The following is an 18,850-nucleotide window of genomic DNA, read 5'->3' as shown; positions in this document are numbered from 1 at the left end:
CCTCCCCTGTGCCACACCCCTGTAGCGAGGTGCTCTGCAATAGATCTATTCCTCTCCTCCCACCCTGCGGGGTCTGCCGCTGAGAGAGGCAGGAGGAGGAGACGGGCTTGGCTGGTGGAGCCCAACACCGCACAGCCACTGCCCACCCTCCTCCCCCCCTCAGCGCTCCCGCGGGCTTGTGGGAACGGAGCTCGGTGACACACAGGTTCATGGGTCGCCTGTTGCTTTCCCCTTTCGAATCCCTGCGCCGAGTGGCACCAGTTTCAGTGCCGGTTGAGGGCCCTATTCAGAACTCGTCAGGAGCACCCCGCTGGCACGTATACGGGCTGGCGGCGTAGCCCTAACGAAACGCTCGCACCCAGAGCGGCTGGTACTTGGCGCTGGCCCGACTTGCGTTACTCGTTGGCTGGGGCTGCGTAATAAGCTCCCACTGAGCACCGCTGTCCACGCAGTTACAGAGAAGGGGGAGCCACCGGCTACCTTTTTAGGAGACCGCGGGCCACTTTCCTTGATTTAAGCGGCAGGTTAGCAGGGCAGGAATCACAGACGACCCTCCAGGTCGGGGCCGCTGAACCGGGGACAAAGAGATCATGTTCCAATGCTACTGAGGAGGTGGGATCACTGCTAACCCCGGGGTGGAGGGACCCCCCTGTAAAGCCGAGAAGGGATTTCAGTGGAAGGCAGGTTCCTGCAACTCCCATTTTCCACCCAGTCCCATTAAACGAAGGGGAGGAGGGAAAAGATCTTCGCTTTCGCCGCAAAACTAGCTCAGCTCAACCTGTTTGTCTCTCACAATCCCGGCTTTTTCTTCCCCTGTTGCCACAGTAACTCATGCAGGGCAAACACCGGATTCCCATGCCGCTGAGCTCAGCAGATCAGAGCAGGTAGAAGGCTCTGGCGCACCGGTGGGTGTGGTGTGGAAGGGGATCAAATAATTCCTCAGTCCAACCAATTCTCCCTCCACCCGTCTCTGCAATTGATTCCCCTAGGGAGGCTGTTTCCTCCCTCCCCTCGGTCACAGCCCTGGCTCCGCAGTTCCCAGTGCTGGCTCAGCCAGTGCTGCAAGAGTCCAGCTGAGCGTGTGGGAAAACACAGGTGCCAACTTTCTTCTGCGCCCGTGGGTGCTCCCATGCCTGCCCCGACTCCACCCCTCCCCCAAAGTCCCTGCCTTAACTCCACCCCCCTGCCCCTATTGGACCTGTCCCCAAATCCCAGCCCCAGCCCCGCCTCCTCCCGCAAGCACAATGCGTTCTCCCTTCTCCCCCCGCTTCCTAGGCTTGCCGCGTGAAACAGCTGTTTCGCGGCACAAGCGCTGGGAGGGAGGGGGGAGAAGCAGGACCCGGCAGCACACTCAGGGGAGGAGGCGGAGGCGAGTTGGGGTGGACGAGCTGCCAGTGGGTGCAGAGCACCCACCAATTTTTCCCCGTGGGTGCTCCAGCCCGGAGCACCCACGGAGTCGGCACCTATGTGTGGAAAGAGATCCCGCTTGCCCTTCGGGTTCTGGTTTGCCGGCACAGATTCCGTACGGATCCTCCCCAGCAGGGAGAGGCGCCCGCCCTACCTTGGGTCTCAGCCCGTGACACCTGGGCGAGGGATTATACCAGAGCTCGCTTCACAGTCCGTCTCCACGGGCCTGACCCTGCCATGTGCTGAGCAACCTGCACTCGCGGGGAGGGCAGCGGGAGAGGCAGGCCCTGAAAGCTATTGGAAAGCAGCGACGGTGATGCAAATCCATCAACCCAGCGGTCCCAGCACTGAGCCCACAGCCAGTCATCCTGACCAAGACTGTCTCCTTGTTTCCTCATGCTCCCCAGTCTGTCTCTTGCCTTAGATTGCAAGCTCCTCGGGGCAGGCACTGTCTTTTGGCTCTGTTTGCATAGCGCCGAGGAGGTCTCCTAGGTGTCACAGTAACACAGAAAGCAGCAGCAGGACTCCGCTCGGGTGCTCAACGCGGGCAGCGCAATTCCTGCGCAGAGTCTGTGGCTCACTCGAAGCGCTTGGAGGATTGAGAGGATGGAAGAAGGTTCATTGCTACTCGACCTCACGCAGACACAGAAACCTACGAGCCAGGCTAGAACGAGCTCCCGTTTTCAGCCCTTAGGATGGAGCCAGCGCTGGGAGGCCGAGGGCTGTTGGAAAAGCCACTCGAGCAGAAGACTCGCAGAGCATTTGGAGCAGCTCCACCACAGCATTATTCACTGGACGAGCCGAGGGAACGAGGCTGGCCAGCCCTGCAGGAATGCAAGAATGGCCAGACTGGGTCAGACCAAAGGTCCACCTAGCCCAGTATCCTGTCTTCCGATGGTGGCCAATGCCAGGTGCCCCAGAGGGAATGAACAGAACAGGGAATCATCATCAAGTGATCCATCGGGTACCCAGCATCGGGAGACACCTTGCTACCGCCTGCCCTGAGCGTGAGAGCTCACAGCACTTGGATAGGTTTATAGTGAGATCTTCGCTTCCACCACAAAACTAGCTCAGCTCAACCTGTTTGTGTCTCATAATCCCTGTTTTTTCTTCCCCTGTTGCCACAGTAACTCATGCAGGGCAAACACCGGTCCCCCTCTGGACAGGCATCCCCTGGGTCAAGTATATGGACAGCAATTCACCCCAGGGTGGCACGCGAGCTCTCTACCAAGAGCCGTTAGCCCACCGGTTGTCATAGCCATTGCAAAGTGTGTACACAAATATTCTAAAAGTTACGTTCTTAGAGCCTTGATGTTAAAGGCTGGTCACCAGGTAGTGAAATGCCTCAGGTTCTGTTCAGGCAGGGGATAGTAGACGCTTCTCTCTCTGGCTAGTCATTGTCTCTCTCACAATGCAAGTCTATTTTCATGTTAAGCCACCAGCTAATCTAAACTGCTAAATCCACAAGAGACAGCAGAATCTAGAGAAAGGAACGCAGCAGGACGGTCCCTGGTTTATGAAGGAAGATCAAAGGACTGGTTTGATATATTGGCGGTTGCAAAGAGACCCAACTGAATCCTTCCCCGAAGATATATGCTAAAATAAATTTGTTAGTCTTTAAGGTGCCACAAGTACTCCTGTTCTTCTTCCCCGAAGAGTCAAGCTGAGCATCGCTTGTGTCGTGGAAAAGGGATCACAGCCTGCCTGGCTGGAAAACACTCGCGAGCAATACTTCATTAGACAGGAGAGTATCTTGCTAAGTACATCCAGGCCAGGGGTCGGCAACCTTTCAGAAGTGCTGTGCCGAGTCTTCATTTACTCTGATTCACTCTGATTGAAGGTTTCGCATGGTGCCAGTAATACATTTTAACCTTTTTAGAAGGTCTCTAAGTCTATAATATAGAACTAAACTATTGTTGTATGTAAAGTAAATAAGGTTTTTAAAATGGTTAAGAAGCTTCATTTAAAATTAAATTAAAAATGCAGAGTCCCCCAGACCGGCGGCCAGGACCCGGGCAGTGTGAGTGCCACTGAAAATCAGCTCGCGTGCCGCCTTCGGCACACGGGCCATAGGTTGCTTACCCCGGTCTACGCTCTAGAATGCATGTTACAGTTTTAGTTTCTATGTGAACATTTGTTCCCAATCCTCCTACTTGCGATCATTTGAATCTCTAGACTTTCTTAAATAAACTTTTACGTGTGGTCACTATAAACCTATCCAAGTGCTGTGAGCTCTCACGCTCAGGGCCGGCGGTAGCAAGGTGTCTCCCAATGCTGGGTACCTCTCGGAAGCGTCCCATTTAATACCATTAACACATCTTCATTCATCTGGGCCTAATCTGCAAAGTGCTGAGCATCGACTGTTCCCATCCCAGAAATCGCCTCTGGTTTTAAAACAATTCTACTTCCAAGCGAGGGCTGCTCCTGGGAAGATCGCAACCAGCACACAAACTGCTGGAGAGAATAACTGAGCGCTGGGTCCCTGAGTGGCGCTGGACTTGGAGCTACCATGTCATATCAAAGCAACGCAAGGTGGCTCATGCCGTCTTTTGAGTAAGAACTTTTTGGAAGTAGTGAGAACTTTGGCCTACAGTTCTCCTCTAACCTCCATATGTGAGCCCCTCTCAGTCTCTAACATTCATGCTAGGAAGGAATCTGCAAAGATCCCCCTTTTACAGGTGTGAAACCAAGGCACAGAGATGACACAGGACGGCTGTGGCGGAGCAGGAATTGAACTCAGGTCTCTCACAGCCCAGCTAATGCTCTCACAAGACTCTCTGTCCTCCACACTGGAGCTGGCTTCCTTTGAGGCGGGACGTTGACATCTGTTGAGCTCCCTAGTCCTTGCTTCGACTCGGCCATCACACTCCCTGCTGCTGAAGGGAAGGCGCATACAGAGCATAAAAACCAGTCTGGCCGTCTGTAATGAATATACGCAGAGGGCTGTTTAAACAAAGCCAAGAAGAGCATTAAATGACAGGCTTGTCTTTACCAGCAACCTCCCTCATTGCTGGAACTCGGCACTTCTTAACCTGCGTGTCTAAAGTGCTTTAAATAGGTGAGTCGATCCACCTCCCCCGTTTTGTTTTTTTTAAGGCCTCCTCCCTGTAATTGAGGCACAGAGCGTTAAGTGACTAGTACAGGGTCACGCAGCAAGTCAGGAGCAGAGCTGGGACTCGACTTCTCTCCCCGACTCCCAGTCCGTCTCTGCACCCACTAGCCAACAATGGCCCCTATCCCCTGGCATTCCCACTCGCCCCCAACTACCCATCCCATCATTAGGGACTGAACTGGTAGCACATCCAGTTCCATACGCCATAGGAAATTCTCTTCCGTGACATTTCAGGCTCTCAATCAGTCTTCTCCAGTGTGCCTTTGGGAACTTCTAATTCCCCACGCACAGGTTTGAGATGCGAGACGTCCGTATACTCCTGGAAATCGAGGGATTCAAGATGACAAAGCTTTCTCCATCCCTCCCCCACACACCTCTGAGTCGGAGATGTCGCTATTTCTGGTTCTCAGGCGGGCCTTTAAATTGCTTGTTTCCCGTGCCTTACCCAGTTCAATGGTTTTCCTGTTTTATGAGCAATCATATGCCTGGAGGAGAAGTGCATGAAAACGCGCAGCAGAAGACTAGTGGACCCAAATACCAGAGCCTTCGTGCCACTGCCACAGCAGGCAACTTCTCCCCGCTAAGGACTAATGCTTCATTTAGACATGTTCACCTGGATAGGTTTAGAAAGAATTAATTAGGGTTAGCGTGGAAGCAGCAGCGATCTCCAGATGCTGGGTCTTCTTGACTGAAGCAAACGGACAGGCCACAGGCCAAGTTTAAAGGACAGGATTGACGGACGAGACGAGCACTGGGAAACGGGAAATGAGTGAGATGCAGGAGGGGGAAGTGCCGTTTAATACTTGTGTTTCCCTTCACACATCTTTAAACTCGCCATTGAACCAGGAGGACCAGTGGCTCAGGGAAGGGAATACGGAGCCTTTGGCCCTAACAGCTTAAATCCACCCACGTTGGGAACCACTGATGGCCCTCGGTGACTAGCAAGAGGCGATTTGGTGGGGGTCTGTCCTGTTCCTAGTAAGAAGCCCTTCTCCTTCAGGGCTGTCAACATGGCACTTCTTGAAGCTATGAGGGCACGTGCCTGGGTCCTGTAGGGGTGTTATTCCTGTGTTACAAGTATGAACCCCTAGATAGACCCCAATGATCTGTTAGGGAAAGGAGGGACTATAGTGTCTCTCGACCTGACCTCATTCACCAGAACTCCCCTCGCTCTTGCAGACACCAGACCCCACGTGAAGGTTCACCAGGCCACCTACCTTCTGCGAGCCGTGCTGAATAGCCGTGATGTACACAGGATCCACCAGTGGCTTAGGTCTCTTTGCTGACTCCTCGATGATGCCCTGCCATTGCCTCGGCAGCCCGGTGAACTTCTGCTCTTGTTGGTCATACCCAGTGTGGACCCGGTGCTCGAAGTTTGAGGGAGCAGAGATCTCAACGCGTTTCTTCTTCTTGCTGAACATGGTGACGTTGGCTAAAAGACCTGAGAGGGGAATGAAAAATAAACGTCAAGGAGGAAGGGGAGCATGTACCATCATGGAACGGCCTGAGAATCACAGGAGGCTACAAAAATCAAGCTCCTTTATAGACGAGAAGGTGACTGTATAGTGGAATACTCAAGTCACCCATCAGGGACCACGTGGCAAGCTAAATACAATCAGACAGGATTTAGAATTGTGTCACCCCATTGCACTCGATACCATTTTACCAGCTCCCTTTCCGGACAGGGATGCTCTTCTACAACAGACCAGAGATGGTAATTTCCACCTCTTTCACATCCTCCGTCAGAACATCACAAAGCATTTGAGTATTAAGCCTCAAGAGGCTATTAAATACTATCCCCAGAGCAGCAAACTGAGACACCCAGAGACCTGAACGGACACGCCCAAGTTTACACAGAGGTCAGTGGCAGACCTGGGACAACAACCCAGATCTCCTGACTCCCACTGCCCCAGTTATGTATGGACAGACTAGACGGAGGAGGAGGGAGTTTGCTTGGGTTTTTATATATAGCCTAAACTGATTTTTAGTGCTTGGGAAAGGAGTTTGATGGACAGTCCTAAGCACTAAGTTGTTATAACTTGGCCACCAATCAGGTAGAGAATGGATTTAGGTCACTGCCCCACCATATTCCGGGATGGGGTAACTTGTGAGCTCAGTGGTGAAGGCTCATTCAATTCTTAGCCTCTGCTGAGATGGCCAGCCAGGGGTGGCCAGTTTGCACCAGCTACAGGGGAGGTTTGAGATGGGGATGCATGTCCACTACGAACCGGATGGAGACTCACCAACTCACTTCACACAGGTCCAAGTGTCCGCAGATAGCAAACAACTTTTAGTCACTACAGTCCTGGCCTGGATTTGAACTGGTAACTCAGATGCAAAAGGCTCTCGCTCGTTCCCAGTGCCTGGAGCTAGTCACGCATTCGTTTAAAAAGAGTGAGGGGTGGATTTGTACTCCGTCTCCAGTTTTGCTGCTGTGTTTGCAACAATCTAGCTGCCGAACTACCCCACCGCCACATCTCCCAGAACGGATCCATAGGCACATTTCCAGAAATGATTTAGCTCTTTTGGGTGTCCACCTTGAGATACTGCCCGAATTTGAGCTAAGCGCTGCTGACAAAAATCAGGTTCCTTTAAAGGAGTCCCCTGACTTGGGCACTCAAAAAATCAGTCACTTTGGAAAGCGTAAGGCATACAAGTCTCCTTAGATTGTGAGCTCTTTGGGCGCTGTGTTGTGCTTGTCCGAGCACAAGGGAGCAAACAAAACCACCATTGACATGGGAGAGGAGTAAGTTTCCTTGCACAGAGTTCCCCCTGCTAGACAGATCTATACATCTGGTTTGCACAAGTGTCTGAGACAATTATGGGATTGGTCCTCATGCTCCTTCCAAGGCTTGGAGGAAATATCTAACTGGGCTCCACTCCGCCTAATAAGTCAGAATATCTGGGACAAACCAGCTAAAATTCTCCCACGTGGCTCATGGCCTTAGAGACAGTCTCATCTCCCGTCCCTATACACCCTCCCCCACACCCTTAACCAAAAAGGTCAGTGTCTCACATGGAGACAGGAAACAAACAGCCAGGACTTCATCTCCACAGCACCTGGTCAGCCAGCTAGAAGAAATGGAGACGAGCCCCACCACTGAGCCACCAGAGCCATGCTGTGCAGATGGCGTGTGTGTCATGGCAGATGGGAGCAGCATAGCCCGAGCATGCTCCTGCTTCATGAATGAGACATCTCAGCAGCCTGAAGGGTTCTGCTTTGACGGAGATGCCTGCTGCGTGCACGAGACAGATGATGATGATGATGATGAATGGGAAATGCCCAGGAGAGATCCAACCCTTCTGTGCTACGTCTGTCCTGCCAAAGCTCAGAAAGAGAGAGATTTACGAGACAGAGCAGCACATGTTTCCGATCCCCACACAGGCAGATAAGGCAGCGTTGTTTGCCAAAGACAGGATGCCACGAAGCCAATCCTCACCAGAGACAGTCGCATTTAAGGTCCCTCCATTTGCCTGATCCCACAGTCAAGATGATGCAGCCACATGACAACTGCTACACCGCCAAAGCAACATGGGGCTTTTCAGGGCTCCTGGCCGCTCACTTGTACCCCTGTACCAGCTGATACTGAAGGAACAGTGTGAAATCTCTCACCTTGATCCTGTCCCTGCTACCACTTCCACCTTTGGGATCTCTCATATGCCATTCCTGGTCAGAACAATATTCCTGCCCGTGTGTCTTTCCACCTTCAAACCCTCTCACTTTCCAATGGCCTCACCTCTACAGCCACCTGCTTCTCTTTCTTGTCCTGGGTGCCAGCTTAAAAATCTGATTTTCCGAAGCTTTACGCCAAGCATGTTTCACCATCATCTTCGTTAGTTTCCCCTCAAACTCTCTCACTTCCTTCCTATGTCAGCCTAATTTGGAGGCAGATCCTGGAAACCCCCTCTCACGTGTGGTTTTTACAGGCTCACTCTCTCAGGAGAGGGGCATATCTATTTCTGTTAAGTACCCCCCCCCACACACACACACACTTCTGGCACCAATAAGAACAGCTGTGCAGACATTTAAAGGTCACCTAGTTGCACAGCGACACAGTGAACCTCCACCTCAATTGTTCTGCTTTGCTGACATGTCACAGCTCATTCCTTCCTCCTGGGTTGGCTGGTTTGTTTAACCAGTTCTCCACTTAAGGCTCAGCACAGCTCAAGACAATCGCTCTTCCTGTTTCCTCCATGCTGCCCCGAGAGACCACACCAAACCAGTTTTGATTCAGGAGTGGTTCTAAACAAGTAGGAAGTTTCTGGGAGGCAAATGAGCACAGACACCATATAGGACAAGGGAGGAACCAATAACTTGTTTTGTCTGGTACACCGAACAAACACAGCACACAAGTCCCGGGCAGCGATCATTCTCCCCGGCCACCCATTGGGGACAGAGACGTCACCTAACCCAGGAGAGGACGGCGGGCTGGCTGGGTTACTACGGGGCTGGGACAGCACCTTTGCGATTCACATGTCCACAGTGTCCAGCACTGTTGAGCCTCTAGGTGCTATTGCGACAAAAAAACCAGCATCTCCTAGGTCTACACTCTACTCCTGCTGCTTACCATGGGATCTTCCAGGTGGTCTAAATCAGTGATTCGCAACCTTTCCAGACTGGAGCCCTTCAGGAGTCGGGTTCGGCTCGCACACCCCAACTTTCACCTCCCTTAAAAACGACTTGCTTACAAAATCAGACGTCGTAACACAAAAGTGTTGCAGTCCCACTGTTACTGACAAATGGCCGACTCGCTCATTTTTAACCGTGTAATTAGAACAGATTGGAATATAAATATTGTACTGACGTTTCAGTGTCTAGCCTATAGAGCAGAATAAACAAGTCATTGTCTATGAAATTTTAGTGTGCACTGACTTCACTAGTGCTTTTTATGTAGCCTGTACTAAAGCCAGGCAAATATCTAGAGGAGTTGATGTACCACCAGAAGACCTCTGTACCCCCGGTTGAGAACCACTGATCTAAATAAAGGGAGTGTGCCTTTTCATGCTGCTATACGAGGTACAAAGGCAGACTGATGGCTTCTTTTTATATCCTCATCCATAATATCTATGATGGTAGTGCCTGACCGGCCCACAATCTTCCCCATTTATCCTCATAACGCCTCCCTTGTGAGGTAGGACAGTGCTATCATCAGATGGGTAACGGAGGCGGAGAGATTTGTCAGCTCGCAGCAAGCTGCCATGTAAATCTGCCCCGTGCTGGCCTGCCGCACATTAAGTGTTCGCGCAAACCCTGCTGCCGGGCACTAGGAGTTTGGTCATGTGCTTCTATCTACCTGCCTTGGAATGAGAGCAGGTCTCGCAAGCTAACAGCCTCCCCAACACATTAGAAATCCAGGTCCCGGCTACCCAAAATTTCAACCCCTTTGCAGGCCAGCTTTAAAGAAGTCACTTCGCCTCTCAACTTCTTTGCTTAGCCGTCTGCAGAACAGGGATAATTCTCCTCTAGGCTGGACATCTTAGGAGGCCAAAGTTTGTCCTGTTTGTAAGGAACTTTGAGACCCCCAGATGGAAAGTGCTAGAGGTGGGAGACATGCTGCCGTCAGAGGATTCTGATGTATGGTCACTCAGGTGGTGCACTGGACCAGCAATTACACCAAGACCGTTCTCATTAGATCTGTCTCCAGTACTAGATGCTATTTGCCTTGAGACTGCACGACTCACGCAGCCCTGAATCAACTGGGAAATAGAACCGAACCCAACGGTAGGAGAAAACAGCCAGGGCAATCCCAGAGAGCTCGCATGCGCGCGCACACATACTCGATGTAATCTGGGCACCCAGAAAACTCAAGTCAGAGCTGATCCGGCAGGATACAAAATCTGGCCCGTCTCACCTCATCATTTTCTGCTTAAAAATAAGCATTTTTAATTAATGGGAACCAGCCACCATATGCAGCTCCAGTGTCTAATGTAAAACTAATTAATCTTCCAAAGGAAAAAAAAAATCATTTTTTTTTAGCTAATTAAGCTGGCTCCAGTGAATGGTGCTGGATTGACAGCCCCCGAGAGCGAAGGCCTTTATCTAGAGAGCAGGTACACAGGAAAAGGCACCGCAAGCTTCCTCCACCCAACCCTGACCTGAAGGGCCCTCTGCCGGGGTGACCGGGGAGTTCAGTGTCACCCATCCAACTCAGGGCTCAGCTTCATTGCCGAGTCTGTGCAATGAACACACGTGCGATTGCCGACTAGGGCTTGTTTGCAGGGAGTGTTGACCTTAACTCAGTTTCCGTCCCCATGCAGGTAGCCCTTCACTCACCCCTGGTAGTGCTGTTAACTTGGGCTGGCTGGCCCGAGAAGGCGTATAGTGGGCACAGCCTGCCAGCTAACACAGCCACTCTGCGAGCGCCCCTTGACTGCTGCTGGTCCTCCAGTGCCTTCCCACTATCCCCACCACGTGCCCAGAACACACACACACACACACAGCGGGCGAATGCCTGGTTCGGCTCAGCTTTCTGCAGCGCTAAGAATCGTGGGATGGATGCGCCCTCAGAAATCCTAGTGCCACATATAAACGAGTGCAGTACCCGTGTGTACACGGCAACTCAGGTGTTATTTCAGAGTGTCGCTGCTCTCACTGCAGCTAAGCTAACTCAAGCCGACTCTGCAGTGAAGACAGACCCTTAGAAGCCCGTTATGTTCGTTTTCATTTTCATTTCTTAAGGCTACCGATAGCTTAAAAGTAACCTGCAAGGGGAATATAGCTATAGATCAATATTGATATCTATATTGGGTTTGTTACTGGGTTCCATTTGCAATTGTACCACCAACCCACCGCGCTATCTTGGGCCAGTCACTTCCCCGTTTTCACATGGAAGCAGAATCCCAAGGCTGCCAGCTCTGGATCTGCACAGAGAAGACCAGTCTTATTCTAGAGCCCTGAGATCTCAAAGGCACAGGATAAATATATTCCCAGTCAAAGTGATCCTGTGTTTTCTTCCTTCATTTACTCGCCGCTTCCAATATTAAATAGCTTGTACTTGGGTCGTCGCAGAGCTGTCCTCCTCTCTGGCACTGCTTAGAGTAGAGAGCAGAGAGCATGAGCTCCCCTGCCTGTGGGAGAGAGTCCAGCCGCCCGCTTGCTGAGGGCGGCTAGCTGGGAAGAGAGCCCAGGAGCACAGATGCACAATGTCTAGTGGTTGGAACAAGAGACTGGAGTCAGCAATTGTGGGTTCTATTTCTTGCTCTGCCGCTATGTGGCTTCAGGTCAGCCACTGCCCCGTTCAGCCTCAGTTTCCCTACTTGTAATTAGCCCAACTCACAAGAATGAGGCAGTCGCAAAGCACGTGGATGAAAGGTGCTAGCGAGAAAGGCAAAAGGATTCCTGGGACTTGGGCCACGAGGCACCTTGTATTTCGAGCGAGAACTTAATATCTCCAACATTTGAAAGTGCCAACGTTTAGAAGCTAATCAAGCAATTCAAGAATAATCCCTTTACGGCTTTAAGCGTTTTCCAAGAGGAACCAACTTTAGAAAACAGGCTCTTTCCCGCTGTCCCGTTTGCCCCTTTTCTGGCTTCCAAGCAGCTAAGTAAAAAGGACCAGAAGGAACTAGGATTAGACGCAGGGCCAGAACCCGGTGCAAGGCAGCAGCAGAGCCACACCTCCCATGTGCAGACCGCAGGCTGAGGACAGAGCTGCTCACCAGCAGCAGTTTCTAATCCCATCTGCCTCGCAAGACGCACGTGCTGCCTCGGTGCAGGGGACTGGGCTAGACGACCTACAGAGGTCCCTTCCAGTCCTACACGTCCCTGATTTCTGTAAGCGCTGAGCCAGCTCCTGCTCCCACTGAAACCTGGCCACGTTTGCCCCCACTTGAGCGGAAAGAGAACTGGGCTTTCCCTGGGCAGTTAGGCGCTGTACAATAAGTTAATATTGAAGCCATTAACAGCAGCTCCTGGAAATTACTTCCTTGGCACTCCAGGCTCTTGCCCAGCACCCAGTGATGTAGAACGATGAGGCTGGATTTTCGCCCCCGAAGGCAGTATGTCAGTTTCCGGTCAGACTGACGTCAGTCACAATCCGACATTCCAGAAGCCTAAAACCCACCCGCCTCTGGGAAGACCTGCAAACCCGGCCCATAGTGCAGGGGTGGCCAACCTGAGCCTGAGAAGGAGCCAGAATTTACCAATGTACATTGCCAAAGAGCCACAGTAAGACATCAGCTGCCCCATCCCGCCCCCAGTGCCTCCCACCCACCTGCAGGGGCAGCTTCAGGCACCAGCGCGGCAAGCGCGTGCCCGGGATGGCAAGCTGCGGGGGGGCGGCCTGCCGGTCGCTGTGAGGGCGGCAGTCAGGCAGCCTTCGGCGACTTGCCTGCGGGAGGTCCGCCAGGCTCTGGGGGGGAGGGGGAGAGGGAAGGAGCGAGGACAAGGCAGGCTCAGGGGATGGGACTGGAAGGGGTGCAGTGGGGGCAGGGCTTGTGGCAGAGCCAGGGGTTGAGCACCCCCCCCGGCACACTGGAAAGTTGGCACCTGTAGCTCCAGCCCCGGAGTCGGTGCCTGTACAAGGAGCCGCATGTTCACTTCTGAAGAGCCGCATGTGGCTCCGGAGCCGGCCACCCCTGCCATAGGATATCAGCTAGGAGCATAAGGGACCAATTCTACAGGTCGGGGGGGGGAGGGGGAGTCGTCTCCATGGCCTACTCAATCCTCAGCTCTAACGAGGGCTGACAATGGGACATCGTTAGCGTCAACCGTGGGCATTGTTCATGATACGGATACCTGTCTGATGGGAACTGGTCCGAGCCTCAGCAGCTCATTTCACATAGGCCACCACCAGATAGCTCCCCAGTGTTTCAGTCCTGATCTGGATTGGAACCAGTGGCCTAGAGATGAAAGGCTCTATGGGTATGTCTACACTGCATTATGGACCCATATCTGTGGGACCAAGGTACGGGGACTTGGTATTTTTAAGCCCGTACTTGAGCATCCACACTGCGTTGTAAACCTGGGTTTATAATTGCTGGAGCCAGGTCTTACAACAGGGCTAACCTGTCGCTACTGAACCACACAGACCTTCTGCGGAGTGAGCCGCGTCCACACTGCAAAACGATAGGGTTTGGCCCAGAGTCTCAGCAGGACTTGTGCTTAGACCCCCATCCTCCCTGGATGGGCCCTGGGACCCGAGTGCTCGCTGACCCAAGGCAGACAGGTGTGTGTGTGTGTGGACAATATGGGGGTGGGGCTCAAACCTGAGGCTGAGCCCAGGTTTCCACTGCATCGTAGCACAACTGGGAAATTGAGCTGGATATCAGCTGCAAAGGCACATGCTCTGAATGCGGAAGGATGCTGGCACCACGTTCTGTTACAACCTGGCTCCTAGAGGGGCAGGATCAATAAGGTGCTCGGTACAAGCGTTCACAAAAGCATTACGTTTAAAAGCCTTCTTCCCACAGCTCTCATCCTGGCTGCTTAGAGAACAGAGAAGATCTCGGCCACATGTAGACAGGAGCAGGAATCCCTCCGTTACTAGTCATGGGAGTTCACCCAAGACCAAGCTGAAGTCTGGGAATGCTGGTGTTCAGGACACTCGCTTCTCATTAAAGGGACGGGGAGGAGAACGTAATTGTGAGTTTTAGGAGAGGAGTCTCCCAGTGTCACGAGAAAACGTGTCCCAGATTGAAAAAGCAGAAAAGGGTCTTCAGCACTGGATACTCAGAGTGCATCCGCCCCATCTAATCTTTGGCAAACACAACCCACTTCTCCCTCCAGGCTGTACCAGGCAGATGGTCTGCAGTATGCGTGAACCATCAGACCGTGACACTAACGTGGTCAGAAAGCAACAGCCTCCTGAGCCCAGATGGAGCATACGGAATCTCCTCTGCCCTGTCCTGTTCGACCTTCCAGCCCTGGCAGAAGAGCAAGAGAAGGATTAGACACCGAGGAACTTTCCCAAAAGGATATGCTGCATGTTGCTCCTTCAACATAGTCTGTGTATTTTAGTGCTTCTAAAAGAGAATCCACCAGAGCCCCGGCTGCCTTCTCCCCACTCTCTAGAACTACCCACTAAAACACACCAAGACTTGACCCTCAAGAAACCTCTTAAATCAACTGGGAGTCATGGAGAGCCACCAGGAATAAATGACAGACCAGGACCCCCCATTGCAACATACGCCAAGTAACAAGACTGCCACAGGAAACAGCCCCCCTGCGACGGCTCTGAGGCACTGCAACTCAGTCCCACCCAATACCGACCCCCCAAATGGCTACTGACACCTACAGGGGTTCCCTACAACAAGCTATTCCCTCCTGTGGCTGTTGGATGTTTCCACATCACTAGACCATTTGCTCAGTGCTCCTCGTGCTGAGCTTGGGTGGTGGGGTCACTCTGCCCCGGACCCTGGGGAGAGCGGAGAAGATGAGTGGACTCTGCAGTAGCTACAGGCACTGGAGGAGCAATGCTGTATAAAGAAAGGAGATAGACTTCTGGATTAAAACCAGAGCATGGCATTGCTCCTTTGTGACAGGAACAACTTCAGGCAGCATTGCCTAATGTTTTCACAGCCCGGGTCCAAGCGTGCCAAGATCTGGTGACATTTCGACACCTGTCCTCCTTAACGCTCAAACTGGCACAGGGAGCAGCATCCAGCCGAACTGTGTTCGTGGCTCTCTGGAGTCGATAGTTGATGAGAAAAAGGCCAAACAGATTTAAAACTAGATCGGTCATAAATATACCACAATGTCTAGAACAGCGAAGCGCCCCTGGACCTCGTTGCCACTGAGCAAATTAAACTTTCCCTACAAAACCAGGGGTATCCACCACCTGGGATCTCCCAGAGTAGAGATGCTTTAAGATATTAGACATACTTCATGTCCTGTATGTGTCACCTGCTTGCAAACTTGACAAGAAACTGTCAGCGAAAAAAATTACAGCCCACGTTTTCAAACTTCTGCTCCTTAAATAAAAATAAGTTTAGGTGCCTAAATAAATAAATATTTAGGTGTCTAAATAGAAGGACAGTAAAAGCTTTTTTATGAGGCATGTGGGAGGAATGGGGGGTGCCGGTAAGTGAAAAATTACGATTAACTAAGAGGAAGGAGATCCTGGGCATGAAGGATGGCAGCGGAGCCTAATGGTTAAACGTTTAACCGGTACAATTTTAATAGTTTAAACGTTACTGATAACCCTAGCCCTAGTTACTGAAGGATCCTCTATGACTACAGCCTCCGGTGGCAGGTCCATTCCTCCCCCGCAGTGAAACCACAGTAGAACCTCAGAGTTACGAACTGACTAGTCAACCACACACCTCATTTGGAACCGGAAGTACACAGACAGCAGCGGAGACAAACACACACACACACACACCCCAAAAGCAGCAAATACAGTACACTTCTGTGTTAAACATTAACTATTAAAAAATGAAGGGGAAACAGCATTTTTCTTCTGCACAGTAAAATTTCAAAGCTGCATTAAGTCAATGTTAGTTGTAAACTTTAGAAAGAACCGTAACGTTTTGTTCAGAGTTAAGAACAACCTCCATTCCTGAGGTGTTCAGAATTCTGAGGTTCTACTGTCTTGACTAGTGGAGGACGGCTGCTACGGGCAGCAGACAGAAGCTTCACAGAGTCTGGCTTATGGAACTCACCCCTTGAGGAGAGGAGACCACTGGCTTTGCAGTACTCAGAACTCAATGCAGAAATCATCCCCTCTTTGGGTTGCCTAGTTCTGCAAACATACACGCTACTCACGAACCCGTGCAAACATTCCATTGATTGTCCATGTCTACCTCTGCTGGCAGGGGAGGACCAGCAAGGGATACATAACTTCTGAGGGACACTCACACTACACAGATATGGACAGTAGGTAAGAAAGGCTTCAGCGGTAGAACTTACTTCTACTGTGGTAGTGCCTAGGAATCCCGATCATGGCCCAGGATCTGACTGTGCTAGGTAACGTACAGAGAGACCAAAATGTAATCTTTATAGGGCTGGGAGAGTCAATCTACCGATAAGACAAGAGATAACAGGTGGTAGACAAACAGAGGCGCACAAGGAAACTATGAGACGGTATCGGTCACAGCACACCAGGTTCCTCTCCTGCCAAGCTGTTCGTAGGCATGACAACAAAAGGAGGACATGGGGGTAGCTTTGCAGATGTTTATGGGGCGCTCCTCCGCATGGGGACAACTGAAGCAACCAAGAACCCAATCCTCCTATGAGCAGTCGTTAGACAAAATGGCCCCAATGGCTTCCAGGCTCGCATGTTTGTAGGATTAGCTCTCAAAGTTTTCCAAATCCCAGTCAACTGATAAGAATAAGTATCAGTTTCTGTAACGTATATGCTGCTCCACCACTAGCGGACTGAATCAGTGATGGATCTGACTGATGTACACGTCGTCGCATGCTGTGGGATCACGGAGATGCTGCTAAAAAAGGGAAAGCCCACGTGGTAATGACCCAAACAGCACCACAAAACGAGATTCCTCCCAAAGGGGGCTATGATATTTATATGGTGCCTGTGGTGAGAATCGGGCGTACAAATTTATCTTAAATTGTGAGCTCAACGGTGAGAAAGTTTATGAAGTGTCACACTGACTTCTAACAATACGTGTTGATGAGAAAAATCTACAAAAAAGAGGGGGGAGGGGGAAGCTAGGTTAGTCCAAACAAAAAGGCCTACAGATATAATTCAAGGACTGTGTTAAAGTTGTGCCTGGCAAACAAGAGGGGGTGGGACCAGAAGTCAATGAATGAAAACTGATGTGTCAGAAACTCAGCCTAGTGGGTGAGCGAAATAATGAGGGGAAGGGCTAGTCCACCCATCGTTCCCTTTTGGGTTCTGAAACAGAACAGACTTTGGGGGAAGTTAACGGAGATGGATGGGCAGAGACGCTACCAGGATGCTGGCTGACGGAAAGAAAAGAGAAGAGGAACAAGGGAGCTTCACCATCATATGACTGCCACCCTCCCACCCCCACCTCCTAGGACCATGGACCGTCTTCATCCTGATCCTGAGAGATGTCCTGACTAGACTGGGCCAGAGAGAGGGAGCCAGATGTCAGTGCTGCCTCTGGGCTAAATCCTGACCATCACCTGGGATGTAAGACCGGCACATCTCCCCAAACCCCCTGCCCTGGTGCGTTTCTTTTCCTTCTTTGCTGTATTTCTTCTCTACCCTATCCCTATCCTTTTGCCTTCTGTCTAGTATGTGGCTTAGCCGGCCAGGACTATAGATTCTGCAGAAACAGCTGTTCCCCAGTCCCATGCTGGCAGCAGCTTGCCAGGTCTCAGAATGGCTGATCAGACCATATGCTGGGCCTATTCCTCCTCCACCAGCGAGGTTGCAAGTGAGAGTCAGGACCTGAGACAGAAGCTGCATTTTCGATCTTTGCTGTTCTTTTCTTTCCCCTGGTGGGTGATGGTCTTGTTTTGCCTTCTAGGAAACAGGAAGAGATGAACAGCAACAGCTCCAGCCCATCTCAACGAAATGTCTTCCCTTTCCCCACAAGGACAGTTATTACCATGTGTAAAACCATCTAAGAGACAGCCAAATGGGGGGTGGAGGGGTCTTTCTAAAAAAAATAATAAAAAAAACTCTCTCTGGGTGGATAGAAAGGGACAAGACGTGAAAATAAAAGCCTTATTTAGTACTTTACATTTCAAATGCTGCATCTGTTTTTCAAGGTTCAAACGGATTTCTAATGGCGTTTGCACCATGGTACTCAACAGGCAGGGGTCTCTGTCTAGCACACCCTGAACCTTGTTTAGAACAGTTTAATGTTGAACAGTTACAGGCCTTTGACGCTTCGGGCACACATACTGCACCCAAAAGCTGCGATACTCAGCCTGAGGCTCGGGAGCCGCAAATGACTCTTTGCGGCACGTATTAAAACACTGTGATTCAATTAACAACCAACCAATCCAAGTTACCGGCCAATCCGGGTGCCTTTACTATGTTCTTAACCAATTATGGAATAGTTGGTCAGTCATTTTGCTGTGAGATTATTATACATACATGCGCAGTATGTATGTACATAGATTGTTTCATTTACTATCAGTTCACACTACGGTGACTCTTTCTTGGCTCCTGGACCACTGAAGTCTGAGTATCACTGAGCTGAAGTAACGCAACGGGCCTTTAATCGGAAAGGATGCCGAAGTGGCTTTGCAAGCTATACGCACACTGCAAGGCGCCTGCCATTGAGCAAGGAAGGCACATGACACACTGCATGCAGCACGGAGGGAAGGTTTATGCCACAAGTAGAAGGGAAAACTGCTCGCACGAGGGGTGCTGCCGCCATGGGATCTTTCATATTCACTCCCGATGCTTGGGCGTGATTTGTTCAAGAGACAACTCCTCCCACCCGTCCGGCGCG

The 18,850-nt window shown here is 51.2% G+C and overlaps 1 protein-coding gene across 5 annotated transcripts in view; it reads right to left on the bottom strand.

Annotated features, from left to right (window-relative positions):
* PAK4 (p21 (RAC1) activated kinase 4) overlaps positions 1-18,850 on the bottom strand; it is a 95,860-nt gene that overhangs the window by 23,057 nt on the left and 53,953 nt on the right. For all 5 annotated transcript variants that reach the window (XM_044988693.1, XM_044988694.1, XM_044988691.1 and 2 more), the window contains one exon: positions 5,737-5,960. In XM_044988693.1, coding sequence (XP_044844628.1) covers positions 5,737-5,940 — 204 coding nt within the window. In that variant the 5' untranslated portion in view covers positions 5,941-5,960. Of the gene's footprint in view, positions 1-5,736; positions 5,961-18,850 lie in introns of those variants that run through there.

This window comes from Mauremys mutica, chromosome 15 (assembly GCF_020497125.1).
Source record: "Mauremys mutica isolate MM-2020 ecotype Southern chromosome 15, ASM2049712v1, whole genome shotgun sequence".
Taxonomy (NCBI): Eukaryota; Metazoa; Chordata; order Testudines; family Geoemydidae; genus Mauremys; species Mauremys mutica.
This window is presented reverse-complemented; position numbering and strand designations above follow the sequence as displayed.